The sequence below is a fragment of the Parambassis ranga genome, unplaced genomic scaffold, assembly GCF_900634625.1.
Source record: "Parambassis ranga unplaced genomic scaffold, fParRan2.1 scaffold_217_arrow_ctg1, whole genome shotgun sequence".
Classification (NCBI taxonomy): Eukaryota; Metazoa; Chordata; class Actinopteri; family Ambassidae; genus Parambassis; species Parambassis ranga.
The window spans coordinates 27,169-42,926 of record NW_021144764.1 but is presented as its reverse complement, the minus strand read 5'-3'; the positions used below and the strand labels follow the sequence as shown (position 1 = coordinate 42,926).

General features: G+C 47.2%; 2 protein-coding genes across 2 annotated transcripts; both read left to right on the top strand.

Moving 5' to 3' along the window:
• Positions 1-299: 299 nt before the first annotated feature.
• Positions 300-2,397, top strand: LOC114429702 (tricarboxylate transport protein, mitochondrial-like). The gene is made up of 6 exons (XM_028398363.1): positions 300-510; positions 1,293-1,431; positions 1,535-1,619; positions 1,869-1,973; positions 2,050-2,165; positions 2,245-2,397. Exons 2-6 carry the CDS (start codon positions 1,324-1,326, stop codon positions 2,320-2,322), a joined length of 492 nt encoding a protein of 163 aa, XP_028254164.1. The 5' UTR covers positions 300-510; positions 1,293-1,323; the 3' UTR covers positions 2,323-2,397.
• Positions 2,398-5,979: 3,582 nt separating this feature from the next.
• LOC114429701 (phosphatidylinositol 4-kinase alpha-like) lies at positions 5,980-15,189 on the top strand. Its single transcript, XM_028398362.1, has 27 exons — positions 5,980-6,574; positions 8,597-8,713; positions 8,800-8,893; positions 8,972-9,060; positions 9,158-9,230; positions 9,414-9,676; positions 9,754-9,820; positions 9,896-10,044; positions 10,118-10,183; positions 10,263-10,359; positions 10,435-10,626; positions 10,705-10,805; positions 11,130-11,259; positions 11,339-11,468; positions 11,585-11,680; positions 11,762-11,945; positions 12,031-12,131; positions 12,342-12,510; positions 12,617-12,667; positions 12,757-12,865; positions 12,954-13,090; positions 13,181-13,314; positions 13,408-13,490; positions 13,565-13,635; positions 14,201-14,316; positions 14,396-14,469; positions 14,858-15,189. The coding sequence occupies exons 1-25, from the start codon at positions 6,473-6,475 to the stop codon at positions 14,234-14,236; spliced, it is 2,841 nt and encodes a 946-aa protein (XP_028254163.1). The 5' UTR covers positions 5,980-6,472; the 3' UTR covers positions 14,237-14,316; positions 14,396-14,469; positions 14,858-15,189.
• Positions 15,190-15,758: the final 569 nt, after the last annotated feature.

Below are 15,758 nucleotides of genomic sequence, written 5' to 3'. Positions count from 1 at the left end.
GCCTGCCTGAGTCTCTGATTTGTTGCAGGGTTTTTTGGTCACCAGACAGAGTTAAGTGCTGCCTTGCAACGGGAATCAAAACTAAAAATATCAACAAATACGCCCATTTTAAATAAGATAAGATAAGATAAAAATATATATTGAGACTACTGGATGGAGATGGAGGAGACCCCGTAGCCGATATTTGACTAAATAATCAATGAATCGCAGTATTGGAACGGTTAAACCGGCCTCCTGCTCGCATCCCTCCATCCCTCCATCCATCCTTGGGATCCTACACTGTGACCTTGCTCTGCGCCTTTTTGTCCCTTGCGGCCGCCGTAGTTGTCAGATTCGCAGAGCTTCGTCGGGACGAATGAAGGAAGATGTGTGTGTTTGTTGTGTAGTGCTGTCAGCTCGGCGTCAAACATGTCTCTGAACGGAGGAGAAGGAGATCGAGGATTTTACTTCAACACCGTCCTGTCTCTGGCCCGGTCTCTGGCAGCTCACCGGCAGGCGCCGATAGAAAAGGTAACGGTACCGTCCCGGTCAGCTAGCTAACCAGTGACAGGCTAATACCTGTCAGCTGAGTGCGGCACCGAGGCCCGTCCCGAACTCCGCTTCTCCACCGCTTGGCGCAGTGTAATGAATCAGAAGACACAGTAAACATGTCCGCCAAGTAATCAACAATAATAATTCGTCCTTTAGTTCATTAATGGCGCCACCTGGTTGCATTTTAACTGACTCCAGAGCTGCTAGCTTCGGCTAACGTTAGCTATTTACAGTTAACCTTCCTTTGCTTTAGCTCCCACATTTACAGTGTTTCAGTATTTTTTTACTCATATTTGGACTGACAGGAAACCACACAGCGATTATTCATTTTAAAAATAACACAGTGAAAGAATACAACACTTTTTGTGTCTTTAAAACTTGTTTTTAAGGAGACATTTCGCGTCTCAACGGGTTAACACTTTAATACTTGTTTTTTTAAATAAAGGAAAATGTAGGATGACAAAAACATAACTACAATCATAGGTGATAAAGTCAATCAATGTATTTAATCTGTATTTATTCAGAAGTGCCCACGGACATGTTTTATTTATTTATTTTTTGTCATGTGACTGCTGGTCACATGTTGACATTGTTATATGGAGAAGAAAGTGTAAAATAAAAACACTGTGAGCTCAGATTTGCTGTGATTTTCAGAGTGAATCATGTTTTTACAGCGTCTGTCATTTTGGATGCAGGTTCTTTTTCATCAACACCAGCCGATACTAACTGTCTTTCTGCCTGTTTTCCTCTCCGTGTTCCAGATTCGGGGTGTTTGAGTTCCTCAGTAATAAGATGCGTGATGAGAGCGGTAAACTGGACAGCAAGCGAGGCTTTCTGTGCGGCCTTGGAGCTGGAGTGGCGGAGGCAGTGGTTGTAGTCTGTCCCATGGAGACAGTCAAGGTAATAAAGAGTGAATGTAAATATTTGGATACTGACATGTTTATTAATCTGTCTGTTCATTAATCTGTCTGTTCATTAATCTAATCTTTACGATACATTTCAGGTGAAGTTCATCCACGACCAGACGTCAGCGAACCCAAAGTACAAAGGGTTTTTCCACGGTGTGAGGGAGATCATCAGGTCTCAAGGTAACAAGTGGCTTCATACTGCCACCTGCTGGACACAGGAAGTAACTCCCATCAATACACATGTGTTATTCAGAGGATGCTTTTCCTCCTCTGCGGTCAGAGTGTGTGTGCAGAATAACTCAGGTATTCAGACAGAGATCAGCTGCAGGTCAGACAGAGACTCTCTGAGTGTTGGTCATGTGACTGCTGCTCACATGTGACTCCATCATGGCGTCCTGCTGGTTGTCTTACTTCTTCTGTGTGTCTCAGGACTGAAGGGCACCTACCAGGGCCTCACAGCTACTGTACTGAAACAAGGCTCCAACCAGGCCATCCGCTTCTACGTCATGACTTCACTGAGAAACTGGTACAAAGGTGAGAGAGTGTGTTATCACTGCATGAAGCCAGAAAAAGAACCGCAGCATACAATGATCTGTCGTGTGTCTGTCAGGTGACGACCCGAACAAAGCCATCAACCCTTTGTTGACTGGACTGTTTGGAGCTGTGGCTGGTGCTGCCAGCGTGTTTGGAAACACTCCGCTGGACGTCATCAAGACCAGGATGCAGGTTAGCTCAACCGGCTGGATTTATCTGTACAAGGTCGCTGTTAGCATCGAAGCTAACGCGTTTGTATGCTATTCAACAGGGTCTCGAAGCTCACAAGTACAAAAGCACAATCGACTGCGCCATGAAGATCATGAAGCACGAGGGACCAATGGCGTAAGTCCACCAGTGTTTACCTGTTTACCACTCTGTCAAACCAAACAGTCATAATCTGAGAACGGTACTGTTCACACATCCTGGTCTCCGTTCAATTCTTTTTCTGTGGCTTTATGATTATCTAGTTTAGTGCTTTATTGATTTTTCACAGGTGGCAGCCGCTGTTTTCCTTTATGATTAGAACAGATGTGAAGTTACTTTCTGTAATAACTCAGTGGTAGGTGTATGAAAAGGACGATACGGTCCACCGTTAGTCCATGAAATTAATGTGTAGAAATGATTTGCATTTATAATGTTATATCCAAAAGATTAAAGGACAGCTTCAGCACCATGTTGGATTATGATTCTTATGATGCACGGTGTGAGCCTCTTCATTCGCTCTGGCTCAGGTTTCTACAAAGGTACTGTGCCTCGACTGGTCGGTGTGTATGACGTGGCCATCGCTTCATCATCTACGAGAGGTGGTGAAGGTCCTGAACGTAGTGTGGAAGACGGACTAAACGCGGACGCTGGCGGTGCTACACGGCAGGACTGCCAGGGCCAGAAAGCCCCGAAAATCCTGCTCCTAGGTTCTAATATCTACCTCCGACAGACAGAGAGACAGACAGGAGAGACAGACAGAGAGACGGACAGAGGACGGACAGAGAGACAGACAGACAGACGGACAGAGAGACAGACAGACGGACAGAGAGACCGGACAGAGAGACAGACAGAGAGACAGACAGAACGGACAGACAGACGGACAGAGGGACAGAGAGACAGACGGACAGAGACAGACTGAGAGACCAGACGAGAGAGACAGACAGACAGAGACAGACAGAACGGACAGAGGGACAGAGAGACAGACGGACAGACAGAACGGACAGAGGGACAGAGAGACAAGACGGGACAGAGACAGGACAGAGAGACAGACAGACAGAGACAGACAGACAGACCGCGGGGATTGGTGTGTTCTGTTTTTACTTATCGCACAAGTGGAGGCATCATGAGGAAGAACGAGCTGCTCACAGCCGCTCTTTGTTCAACATTCAGAAAGTTCTTGCCCCAGGAGCACCAATCCTGACTCAACACAATGTGATCCTGGAGTAGACAAACAAATGCTACTTGAAAATGAATTCCACCGTTTTAAAGCCCCCTTTTTATATATATATGCACACATGTAGAAGATCAGCTGTTAGTGTTTCTAATGCTGCAGAGGTGCATTACCTGAAAGCCTTAAATCAGAGCCTTTGATTGTAGAACTTCACAGAGATGCAGTTTGAAGTTGTTTTAAATCAGTTAGCGCACATGACTGATGCCGTGAGAAGTGCCTATCATCGTATGATTCATGTAGAGGTTAGAGGGAACTGAGCGTCACTACAGAGTTTATGATGTGTGTGTGTGTGTGTGTGTGTGTGTGTGTGTGTGTGTGTGTGTGTGCCTTCCGTGTCATTCCACGGTGGAGGAGAGGGTTCTCTTTACCGCAGATGTTTTTTCTTTTATTATTTTAACACTGTGATGTTAATCGCCTCGTCTTCGACCTAATGTGCCAACTGCTGCTCATAAATACGATGCCATGCTATAGATGAATGCATCCGGCGTGTTTACATGCAGCGCATCGTGTTGCTCAGTGTGTGTGTGTGTGTGCAGTCCATGTTTATTTGTGAGCTTCATCACAGATACTTTAATCCTGCTTTTGTGTGGAAGCTCCACAGTAGTTCTGATCATGTACTGTGCCTTCAGTCTAATTAACCCTTCACAAATAAACACGGACCAGACTGTTCACCGCAGCCTGGCGTGCGGAAACGATTCGGAATTAGAAAATTCTGAATACAAGTTTGATAGAGCGGCATCTAATGAGCGTTTTAAGACTAAACTGGAGACTGTAGCTTGAAGTTTGTAGGAGGAGATACATTTGGCAGATGACCCTCGTTGAAGTTGACCTGGAATGTCCTCTGTGAGATCAACATGTTGATAGTTGAAGAATAAAAAAGAAGAAAGAGGGTGAAGAACATTTAACTAATAATAAGCAGAGTATAGGTCCTCTGTAGCTGCCTGTGAATGTTTTCCTGTATCCATGGCAACCTGAATGTTTATCGACTGCAGCTCTACATAAAATGTTTAATAATTAACATGAAATAAGATAAAATAAGGTCAATTCAAGTTTATTTATAAAGCACATTTATAAAAACAACTTTCGTTGAAGTGCTGCAGACAGGAGTCAGCCATGTATTAATAACATCAAAGTAAATAATAAAAGTACAGGAAACAAGATAATACAGGCATAAAAATGGTAAAAGCCAAGGTGAACAATGTAAACTAACAGTAAGGCTATAAACTGAGAACAGAACAGATCTTGAGTGGTGGCTGTAATTGCAAACAAACAGGAGACCAGTGCTGGGAGATCACATCACATCAACACAACTAAAACACACATTCTGTCAGAAACATGCAGGATGAATGGACGTTCACATTGGCCTTTTCCAGGTCATTTCACGGAGTTAAAACCTCGTTGGCCAGCTCCTCAAACTTGGAAGAACACTGGTTGTGTTCTTGGACAGCCTTTCTGAGGTTTTTGTTTTCCTCTGCCAGCTGTTCACACTTTGCCATTAACTGTTGTATCTTTTGTTGCTGGAGAACCAGACACTGATAACAGACGATGACTCTTCTCCTCCGTGCAAGATGTTTCTCCCTCTGCGTCAGTCCACTTTTCTCCTCATACTTCTGTCCTTTCTTGTCCTGCTTCACTCGTTCTTTGCGCTCTTTATTTTCGCGCTCCTCTCGTTTTTTGAGCTCTTTCTTGTCCTGCTTCTCTCGTTCTTTGCGCTCTTTATTCTCGCGCTCCTCTCGTTTGCGCTCTTTCTTGTCCTGCTTCTCTCGTTCTTTGAGCTCTTTCTTGTCCTGCTTCTCTCGTTCTTTGCGCTCTTTATTCTCGCGCTCCTCTCGTTTTTTGAGCTCTTTCTTGTCCTGCTTCTCCTCGTTCTTTGCGCTCTTTATTTTCGCGCTCTTCTCGTTTTTTGAGCTCTTTCTTGTCCTGCTTCTCTCGTTCTTTGAGCTCTTTCTTGTCCTGCTTCTCTCGTTCTTTGCGCTCTTTATTCTCGCGCTCCTCTCGTTTTTTGAGCTCTTTCTTGTCCTGCTTCTCTCGTTCTTTGCGCTCTTTATTTTCGCGCTCTTCTCGTTCTTTGAGCTCTTTCTTGTCCTGCTTCTCTCGTTCTTTGCGCTCTTTATTCTCGCGCTCCTCTCGTTGTTTGCGCTCTTTCATGTCCTGCTTCTCTCGTTTTTTGCGCTCTTTATTTTCACGCTTCTCTCCTTCTTTGCGCTTCTCTTCTTGTAATTTCTGAATCGCCTTCTTAATAAAGTTCTTAATAGTCCTGAGCATTCTTGATGAGTCCTTGCGTCCCGCTGCGTGTCGCTCAAATGTGCTAATGTGGAAAAGCTTCTGGTTTGTTGACCTGTCACCATGGTAACAGCCCTGCCTGCCTGTATCCATGGCAACCTATTATCAGACGTTTTCCTGATTACGGTGCCACCTGGCAGGGGCGTGGCCTGCTGGGTTTAAAAGCCAGTCCTTCGGCACCGATCAGCCCTGCTCACCAGCGGCCCCCCTTATCTTTTGTTTCACTTTAGCTCTCGCCTCACACATCCAAGCTTGCATACACTACTGATTCTACATCTGACCCATATAGGCCACATATTCGAGATCATTTGGTGTCATTTGTTTTCAATAAATTGCAGCTTAAGTGGCCGATTCGTCCGATTCTCTGATTGCCTGCCTGAGTCTCTGATTTGTTGCAGGGTTTTTTGGTCACCAGACAGAGTTAAGTGCTGCCTTGCAACGGGAATCAAAACTAAAAATATCAACAAATACGCCCATTTTAAATAAGATAAGATAAGATAAAAATATATATTGAGACTACTGGATGGAGATGGAGGAGACCCCGTAGCCGATATTTGACTAAATAATCAATGAATCGCAGTATTGGAACGGTTAAACCGGCCTCCTGCTCGCATCCCTCCATCCCTCCATCCATCCTTGGGATCCTACACTGTGACCTTGCTCTGCGCCTTTTTGTCCCTTGCGGCCGCCGTAGTTGTCAGATTCTCAGAGCTTCGTCGGGACGAATGAAGGAAGATGTGTGTGTTTGTTGTGTAGTGCTGTCAGCTCGGCGTCAAACATGTCTCTGAACGGAGGAGAAGGAGATCGAGGATTTTACTTCAACACCGTCCTGTCTCTGGCCCGGTCTCTGGCAGCTCACCGGCAGGCGCCGATAGAAAAGGTAACGGTACCGTCCCGGTCAGCTAGCTAACCAGTGACAGGCTAATACCTGTCAGCTGAGTGCGGCACCGAGGCCCGTCCCGAACTCCGCTTCTCCACCGCTTGGCGCAGTGTAATGAATCAGAAGACACAGTAAACATGTCCGCCAAGTAATCAACAATAATTATTCGTCCTTTAGTTCATTAATGGCGCCACCTGGTTGCATTTTAACTGACTCCAGAGCTGCTAGCTTCGGCTAACGTTAGCTATTTACAGTTAACCTTCCTTTGCTTTAGCTCCCACATTTACAGTGTTTCAGTATTTTTTTACTCATATTTGGACTGACAGGAAACCACACAGCGATTATTCATTTTAAAAATAACACAGTGAAAGAATACAACACTTTTTGTGTCTTTAAAACTTGTTTTTAAGGAGACATTTCGCGTCTCAACGGGTTAACACTTTAATACTTGTTTTTTTAAATAAAGGAAAATGTAGGATGACAAAAACATAACTACAATCATAGGTGATAAAGTCAATCAATGTATTTAATCTGTATTTATTCAGAAGTGCCCACGGACATGTTTTTTTGAGCCAGAAACAAACACAACAGGACACAGACCAACACAGGACAAGGGTTCTGGACTGAGAAGACTGAGTCCCAGTTTGTCTGTGGGAGAATTTCAGGATTGAGAAATGTTTTGTGGGTTTAAAGGCAGCCTGTGCATCGAGGCAGGGCCTGTGCCGAGGATTACATGAACCATTGGAAACAAACTGATCATTAATCTTCCACAAACTGCTTCGACACACAGCCGACAGCTCATTGTGTTGTTGCTAACGCAGCACTTTCATCAGAGGATGGACTTCCTCTTCTTCTGAATCCCAGAGTGAAGCCGCTCTGTGGTTTAATCCCCGACAAACAAATCCCGACAATCCTGCTCAGTCAACAAAGGCTACAAGTCACCGACCGAGGAACAGACAGGAACCGGTCACCTCCCTGTCTGTGGTCCTTCATGTCAAGACTTGTTGACATGACAGCATAGATGTTACAGCTCCTCCTTATTATGACCAGATCAACCTGTCTGGTTTGTTTTGAAAAGAGAAGCAGAAGCTGACACGCTCCTGAATGGTTATTTGTTATTTGTTTACCAACTATACCGGGAACAGGAAGATCGACAATGTTACAGCAGCAGGAGCTCAGCGCACAGACTCAGACACCAACACACAGACATGTTGAATATAATAATATCAGGTTAAGCTAGAATCACTAAAGAATCACATGCATGCTCTCTTTTTGTCCACATGTTGTTTGAATAAACTTTATTCGATGTTCCTCAGTAAGAAAGTGCACAGATGTTCAGGGTGGGACTGATGGGAACAGATCAATACACCTTCCAAACCGAAGCAGTTTTGTGGTTTATTTGTCCAAAATGGCGTCACAGCAGAAGATGCAGCCTCTTGTAGCCTTGGATTTGAAAACATTAGGATGGGCAGCAGGGCTCAGAGGGGTGCTTTATTAGGCTCGATAAATATGCAGCATGAGGATGGATACTGTGTTAAAGCTTAATTATGGATGAAGAAGAAGAAGGAAGGGAGAGGACGCTCGGCACTCGGACACAGAGAGAATGAATGAAGATACTGTTTTGTGTTTTGTTGCTGGTCTGAGTGGGACGTGTCAGAACAGCCTGAGGTACTTTCACAGGCTTAAGAGCCGCTGGTTTAAATCCTGCCAACCTTTTTCTTTAAAATCTTTCCAAACGTCACTTTTCAGTAAGAGGATTAGGTGGTTGATCTTCGGCTTAGTTGTTAATGATAAAGTTTTGGCACAGACACACATCAGAGTCCAGGTGAAATCTGACTTTTCTGTGGCAGCCGTGGATCCACTGTGAATAAATGGTGGTTAATCCCTCTCTGAGCTGCCTGTTAGCAGGAGGCTGACAAAATCATTATCACTAATGGAACCGAACAGCGTCTGTTTGAACCCTGTGGTCGGGTCCATCCCGAGGTTTAGAAGCCGTGTTTACAGCTGGTTCTGGTCCCACAGGTGCAGAAGCTGCAGTGCATGTGCCCCGTGGACTTCAGAGGAGTCTTCCAGCTGGACGAGAGGAGGAGGGACGCGGTGATCGCACTCGGCATTTTTCTAGTCGAGTCAAACCTGCAGGTGAACACGTGTTTAACCCTTCACCTGGTGAAGGTGCTACTGTGGAGGTCATGCTAACATGCTAACATGCTACTGAACCCCTGCAGCACAAAGATGCCATCGTCCCGTACCTCCTCGGGCTGCTCAAAGGACTTCCCAAAGTTCAATGGATCGAAGAAAGCTCAGAGCGCAAAGGACGAGGTTTGACCCGCCGACGTGGCAGTGATTATGTTGTTTCAGGTGCTCTTTGATAACATTTGTAAACTTCCTGTTGTGCAGAAACACTTCCTGTCGCAGAGAACTTCAGCTTTTCTCTGGTGACGCTGCTGTCAGACGTTGCCCAGCGTGATGAGACCTTACAAGGACAGGTGTGTGGGCTTGAGACGTTTTTTTTGTCTTTTGTTTTTTTTTAAATTTAGCATCTTCACTTGAAATAATTGTCAAATATGGGGTCATGTTTGTCAGATCCTGGAGGCGGTCATGGAGATCATGCAGGTCCTGCAGGATATCTGCAAAAATCCAGAGGCTCACGACAAAGGTACCAACATTACCACATTCATCAACTATTTCGTTTTTATTTCTTGTTGGACTGTGTGTTTTATTTTTGCATTTTTAAAAACCTTAGAAAAGCTTTTTATTAACATTCAGAGCCTGTAGTTACATACAGAAGAAGAGGTCCGGGCGTCTCCAGAGTTTAACCCCTCCTGCTGTCTGTGTGCAGAGTACCTGTGCCGGTACACTGTCCCCGCCCTGCTCGGCGTCGCCAGGGCGTTCGGCCGATACAGCAACACTGACGAGGCCTTGCTGTCCAAGCTGTTCCCTCGCCCCGTCACTCCCGTGCTGTCTACAGCTGACGACAGCGACACCGCCCGCCGGCGCTCCTTCAACGACTTCCGCTCCATCCTGCCCAGCTCTCTGCTCACCGTGTGTCAGGGAGACACTCTGAAACGTAAAGGCTCCGCCATGTCCAGTGCATCGCAGCAGGTACGAATCTTTGGGAGGTTCAACAGCTGAGACGACAAACACGATATAAAAGTTTAACCCTTGTTTTTGTTTTCCAGGCCAGTCCAGAGAGATCAGGCCTGACGCCGAGCTCACCGGCGGATCCCTCTGCTCAGTACTTCGAAGGTAACACATGGAGACTCATGCAGGCTTCTGACATCACAGCAGTGTGACATAACCGCTCCTCCTCTGTGCGTTCAGGCTCGTACCTCCCCGACGGCAGCGCCGTGGATCCTGACTACTACTTCTCCACCATCAGCTCCAGCTTCTCCATCTCCCCTCTGTTCACCGGCAGCAGCTCCGGAGAGTTCCGCGTCCCTCTGGATACACTGCGGCAGCTCCTGCACATGGTCGGCACGCTCAGCATTCAGCTGCACGCAGCCGCCGTGTTGCTCAGAGTGTGACGTCTCTGCTCTCTTGCAGGTGGAACAGTTTGTGTCGGAGATGTTTTTGAAGTCACTGGACGACGCGTTGGCAGAACTCCTCGAGGTAGAAACCACACAGGAGTCTGTCTGCTCTTCACTTTTCACATCACTGCTGCTGTTAAACTCCTGCTGCTTTTCAACAGATAAACCCTGGTCTCCATCTTCACTACAAAACCTTCAGCGACCCTCTGTATGTGGCCATCTTTAAAATGCTGAGAGACACTCTGTACAATCTGAAGGGTAAGGAACACCTGCACCGGTGCATGCCCCCTTCTTCTTTAAATTTGATTTAACAAACATGGTGTTTTCTGCCAGACCTTCAGACGGACTACGTGAAGGAGGTGCACGACTTCGTCCTGGAACAGTTCAGCAGCAGCCAATCAGAGCTGCAGAGGATCCTCCATGATGTGGAGTACCTGCAGAGTGAACTGAGCCCGCTCAAACTGCGCTGTCAGGCCAACGCCGCCTGCGTGGACCTCATGGTGTGGGCCGTGACCGAGGAGCAGGGTGAGTGTGTGTGTGTGTGTGTGTGTGTGTGTGCTCTCTGTCCTCACAGGCTTCACTTTTTGTTCTGTTTTTCACCAGGAGCCGAAAACCTTTGCACCAAACTGTCAGAGAAGCTGCAGTCAAAGACGTCCAGTAAGGTCATCATCGCCCACATGCCGCTCCTCATTTGCTGCTTACAGGTAACAGGAGGGAAGGAAGGAGTTAAACTGGCCAAGTGTCTAAAACCGGCTGTGTCAACCTAAACTATTAGTCTGAAGTAGGCTGACGCTGACTTTGAGCTAAATGCTAATCTCACGCTAGCATCATGGAGGTCTTCTGAAGCTTCACAGATCTCACACAGCTGGATGATAACGGATTGTTAACTCTCCCCTAACGTATCTGTTTATTTCTAATAATGTTTAAGATCAATATGCAACATGGCTCCTCTGATGTGTTTCCTCTTGTCGTCAGCTTATCCTGATTTCAGCATCCAACTGTGTGTGTGTGTGTGTGTGTGTGTTCAGGGTCTGGGTCGTCTGTGTGAGCGCTTCCCCGTGGTGGCCCACTCCGTCACCATGTCACTCAAAGACTTCCTGGTGGTTCCCTCACCTGTTTTGGTGAAGCTGTACAAATATCACAGCCAGTACACTCCAGGTAACAGACCGCAGCTGAGCACCACGTCACCACATCTCCGCCAACCAGCTTAACGTTTCCTCACAAATGTTTTGAAAAGGTGGCGGCGAGATAAAGATCCACGTGACCAACGAACATTCCCAGTCGACCCTCAGCACGCCCTCTAACAAGAAGAGTCAGCCGTCCATGTACGAACAGCTGCGGGACATCTCCATCGACAACATCTGCCGGTGAGGCCGCCGACATTTTACACTGAAGAAAACTCAACAGAAATCTAAAGGCCAACAAACGATCAAATACTGCCCCCATGTGGCGAAGAGCTCACTGTCTCTCTGTCTGCACTCAGGTGTCTGAAGGCCGGCCTGACGATGGACAACGTGATCGTAGAAGCGTTTCTCGCCAGCCTGTCTAACCGTCTCTACATCTATCAGGAAAATGACAAGTAGGTCTGACATAAAGAAGTCACAAAAATCTCTCATCCTGATTCTGAAGCATCACTCAGACGTTCTCCTCTCCTCCTCAGAGACGCTCACCTGATCCCGGACCACACCATCCGAGCTCTGGGTCACATCGCCGTGGCCCTGCGCGACACTCCCCGAGTGATGGAGCCCATCCTGCAGATTCTGCAGCAGAAGTTCTGCCAGCCTCCTTCCCAGCTGGACGTCCTCATCATCGACCAGCTCGGCTGCATGGTCATCACCGGAAACGTGAGCAGCGGTTTACGCTTCAGCCCTCTACCTCCAGGAAGGTGTTTAAAATTATTGTAACTTCTTTTTTCACTTCCTTTTTTAGCAATACATCTACCAGGAGGTGTGGAATCTGTTCCAGCAGATCAGCGTGAAGGCGAGCTCCATGGTGTACTCCACCAAGGACTACAAAGACCATGGATACAGGTCAGTGCCGCCTTAAAGGGAAGGGTCACACACCTGGAGCCTCCACACTGAGCTTCAAAACAGCTTTTGTGGAGACCTCATGAAAGCTGCATCCATCTTTAACCTCCATGGGTGCTGTTTGAGTCCCACAATAGGGAAAGTGTAGAATGTCCTCTGTCTGTCCTTCCTGTTAGCGTCCTCGCTGATTAATGTCCCCTGTTGCTGCTGCAGACACTGCTCCTTGGCTGTGATAAACGCCCTGGGGAACATAGCGGCGAACCTCCAGGCTGAGCATATGGTGGATGAGCTGCTGGTCAACCTGCTGGAGCTTTTTGTCCAGCTGGGCTTAGAGGGGAAGAGAGCCAGCGAGAGGGCCTCGGACAAAGGCCCGGCTCTGAAGGTACGGCCCGCATGAACAGCCACAACACATTCGAGGACTGATGTGAGGCCACGGTGGAGGCTTACACTCATCATCATCATCAAGTGGTGCTTTTCTGTTTCTGCAGGCATCGAGCAGTGCCGGAAACCTCGGAGTCCTCATCCCTGTTATTGCAGTGGTGAGTCAGTCGGCCATTTTCTCACCTTCGTCCTCCTCTCTGCATCGTGATATAAATGAACCACAAACATCTGTTTCCTCACCTGCTAGCTGACTAAGAGGCTGCCGCCAATTAAGGAAGCGAAGCCTCGTCTGCAGAAGCTCTTCAGAGACTTCTGGCTCTACTCTGTTGTCATGGGATTTGCAGTGGAGGGCTCAGGTGAGAAGGAGTCAAACCTGCAGAACACACAGACACTCTCTGAAAGACTTTGTGTGTTTTTGAATAATGTGTTCTTGTAAATGTTCAGGTCTGTGGCCAGAAGAGTGGTACGAGGGCGTCTGTGAGATCGCAACCAAATCGCCGCTGCTCACCTTCCCCAGCGGAGAGCCGCTACGCTCAGAGCTGCAGTACAACTCTGCACTGAAGAACGACACGGTCACTCCGGTATGAGAGGACACACACATTCACACGCACACACACACACAGACACACACAGACACACTCTGTATGTCTGACCTGGTTCTGGATTCCCAGGCGGAGCTGAACGACCTGCGCAGCACCATCATCAACCTGCTGGATCCTCCTCCTGAGGTCTCTGCTCTCATCAACAAGCTGGACTTCGCCATGTCCACGTACCTGCTGTCTGTGTACAGACTGGAGTACATGAGGTGAGACACCACGACGTCCACACCTTAGCTGGACTGGGATCAGTGTCAGTTGATGATGAGCGTGACCTTGATTCTGTCCCCTTTGTTCGTCAGGATGCTGCACTCTCTGGACTCGGACCGCTTTCAGGTCATGTTCCGATACTTTGAAGACCGAGCCATACAAAAGGATAAGTCTGGTACGCACATAGCAGCACGACAACACAACACACACGCTGTTCGTTACACACCGACAGTTAATGTGTCTCTGCAGGTATGATGCAGTGTGTGATCGCCGTCAGCGACAAAGTGTTCGAGGTCTTCCTGCAAATGATGGCTGAGAAAGTGAGTGTGTGTTTCATTCATCTCTGTGTGTGTGTCTCTGTGGTCACTGTGTGTCTCTGTGTGTGTGTCTCTGTGGTCACTGTGTGTCTCTGTGGTCACTGTGTGTCTCTGTGGTCACTGTGTGTCTCTGTGGTCACTGTGATTGTCTTGTGTGTCTCTGTGGTTATTGTGTGTCTCTGTGGTCACTGTGATTGTCTTGTGTGTCTCTGTGGTTATTGTGTGTCTCTGTGTGTCTCTGTGGTTATTGTGTGTCTCTGTGTGTCTCTGTGTGTCTCTGTGATTGTCTTGTGTGTCTCTGTGTGTCTCTGTGTGTCTCTGTGGTCACTGTGTGTCTCTGTGATTGTCTTGTGTGTCTCTGTGGTTGTCTTGTGTGTCTCTGTGGTCATTGTGTGTCTCTGTGTGTCTCTGTGGTTATTGTGTGTCTCTGTGGTTGTCTTGTGTGTCTCTGTGTGTCACTGTGGTCATTGTGTGTCTCTGTGTGTAACAAAGGTGAGAGAGTGTGTTATCACTGCATGAAGCCAGAAAAAGAACCGCAGCATACAATGATCTGTCGTGTGTCTGTCAGGTGACGACCCGAACAAAGCCATCAACCCTTTGTTGACTGGACTGTTTGGAGCTGTGGCTGGTGCTGCCAGCGTGTTTGGAAACACTCCGCTGGACGTCATCAAGACCAGGATGCAGGTTAGCTCAACCGGCTGGATTTATCTGTACAAGGTCGCTGTTAGCATCGAAGCTAACGCGTTTGTATGCTATTCAACAGGGTCTCGAAGCTCACAAGTACAAAAGCACAATCGACTGCGCCATGAAGATCATGAAGCACGAGGGACCAATGGCGTAAGTCCACCAGTGTTTACCTGTTTACCACTCTGTCAAACCAAACAGTCATAATCTGAGAACGGTACTGTTCACACATCCTGGTCTCCGTTCAATTCTTTTTCTGTGGCTTTATGATTATCTAGTTTAGTGCTTTATTGATTTTTCAACAGTGGCAGCCGCTGTTTTCTTTATGATTAGAACAGATGTGAAGTTACTTTCTGTAATAAATCAGTGGTAGGTGTATGAAAAGGACGATACGTCCACCGTTAGTCCATGAAATTAATGTGTAGAAATGATTTGCATTTATAATGTTATATCCAAAAGATTAAAGGACAGCTTCAGCACCATGTTGGATTATGATGTCATTATGATGCACGGTGTGAGCCTCTTCATTCGCTCTGCTCAGGTTCTACAAAGGTACTGTGCCTCGACTGGGTCGGGTGTGTATGGACGTGGCCATCGTCTTCATCATCTACGAGGAGGTGGTGAAGGTCCTGAACGTAGTGTGGAAGACGGACTAAACGCGGACGCTGCGGTGCTACACGAGCAGGACTGCCAGGGCCAGAAAGCCCCGAAAATCCTGCTCCTAGGTTCTAATATCTACCTCCGACAGACAGAGAGACAGACAGAGAGACAGACAGAGAGACGGACAGAGAGACAGACAGACAGACGGACAGAGAGACAGACAGACGGACAGAGAGACAGACAGAGAGACGGACAGAGAGACAGACAGAGAGACAGACAGAGAGACAGACAGACAGAGACAGACTGAGAGACAGACAGAGAGACAGACAGACAGAGACAGACAGACGGACAGAGGGACAGAGAGACAGACGGACAGAGACAGACAGAGAGACAGACAGACAGAGACAGACAGACAGACGCGGGGATTGGTGTGTTCTGTTTTTACTTATCGCACAAGTGGAGGCATCATGAGGAAGAACGAGCTGCTCACAGCCGCTCTTTGTTCAACATTCAGAAAGTTCTTGCCCCAGGAGCACCAATCCTGACTCAACACAATGTGATCCTGGAGTAGACAAACAAATGCTACTTGAAAATGATTCCACCGTTTTAAAGCCCCCTTTTTATATATATATGCACACATGTAGAGATCAGCTGTTAGTGTTCTAATGCTGCAGAGGTGCATTAACCTGAAAGCCTTAAATCAGAGCCTTTGATTGTAGAACTTCACAGAGATGCAGTTTGAAGTTGTTTTAAATCAGTTAGCGCACATGACTGATGCCGTGAGAAGTGCCTATCATCGTATGATTCATGTAGAGGTTAGAGGGAACTGAGCGTCACTACAG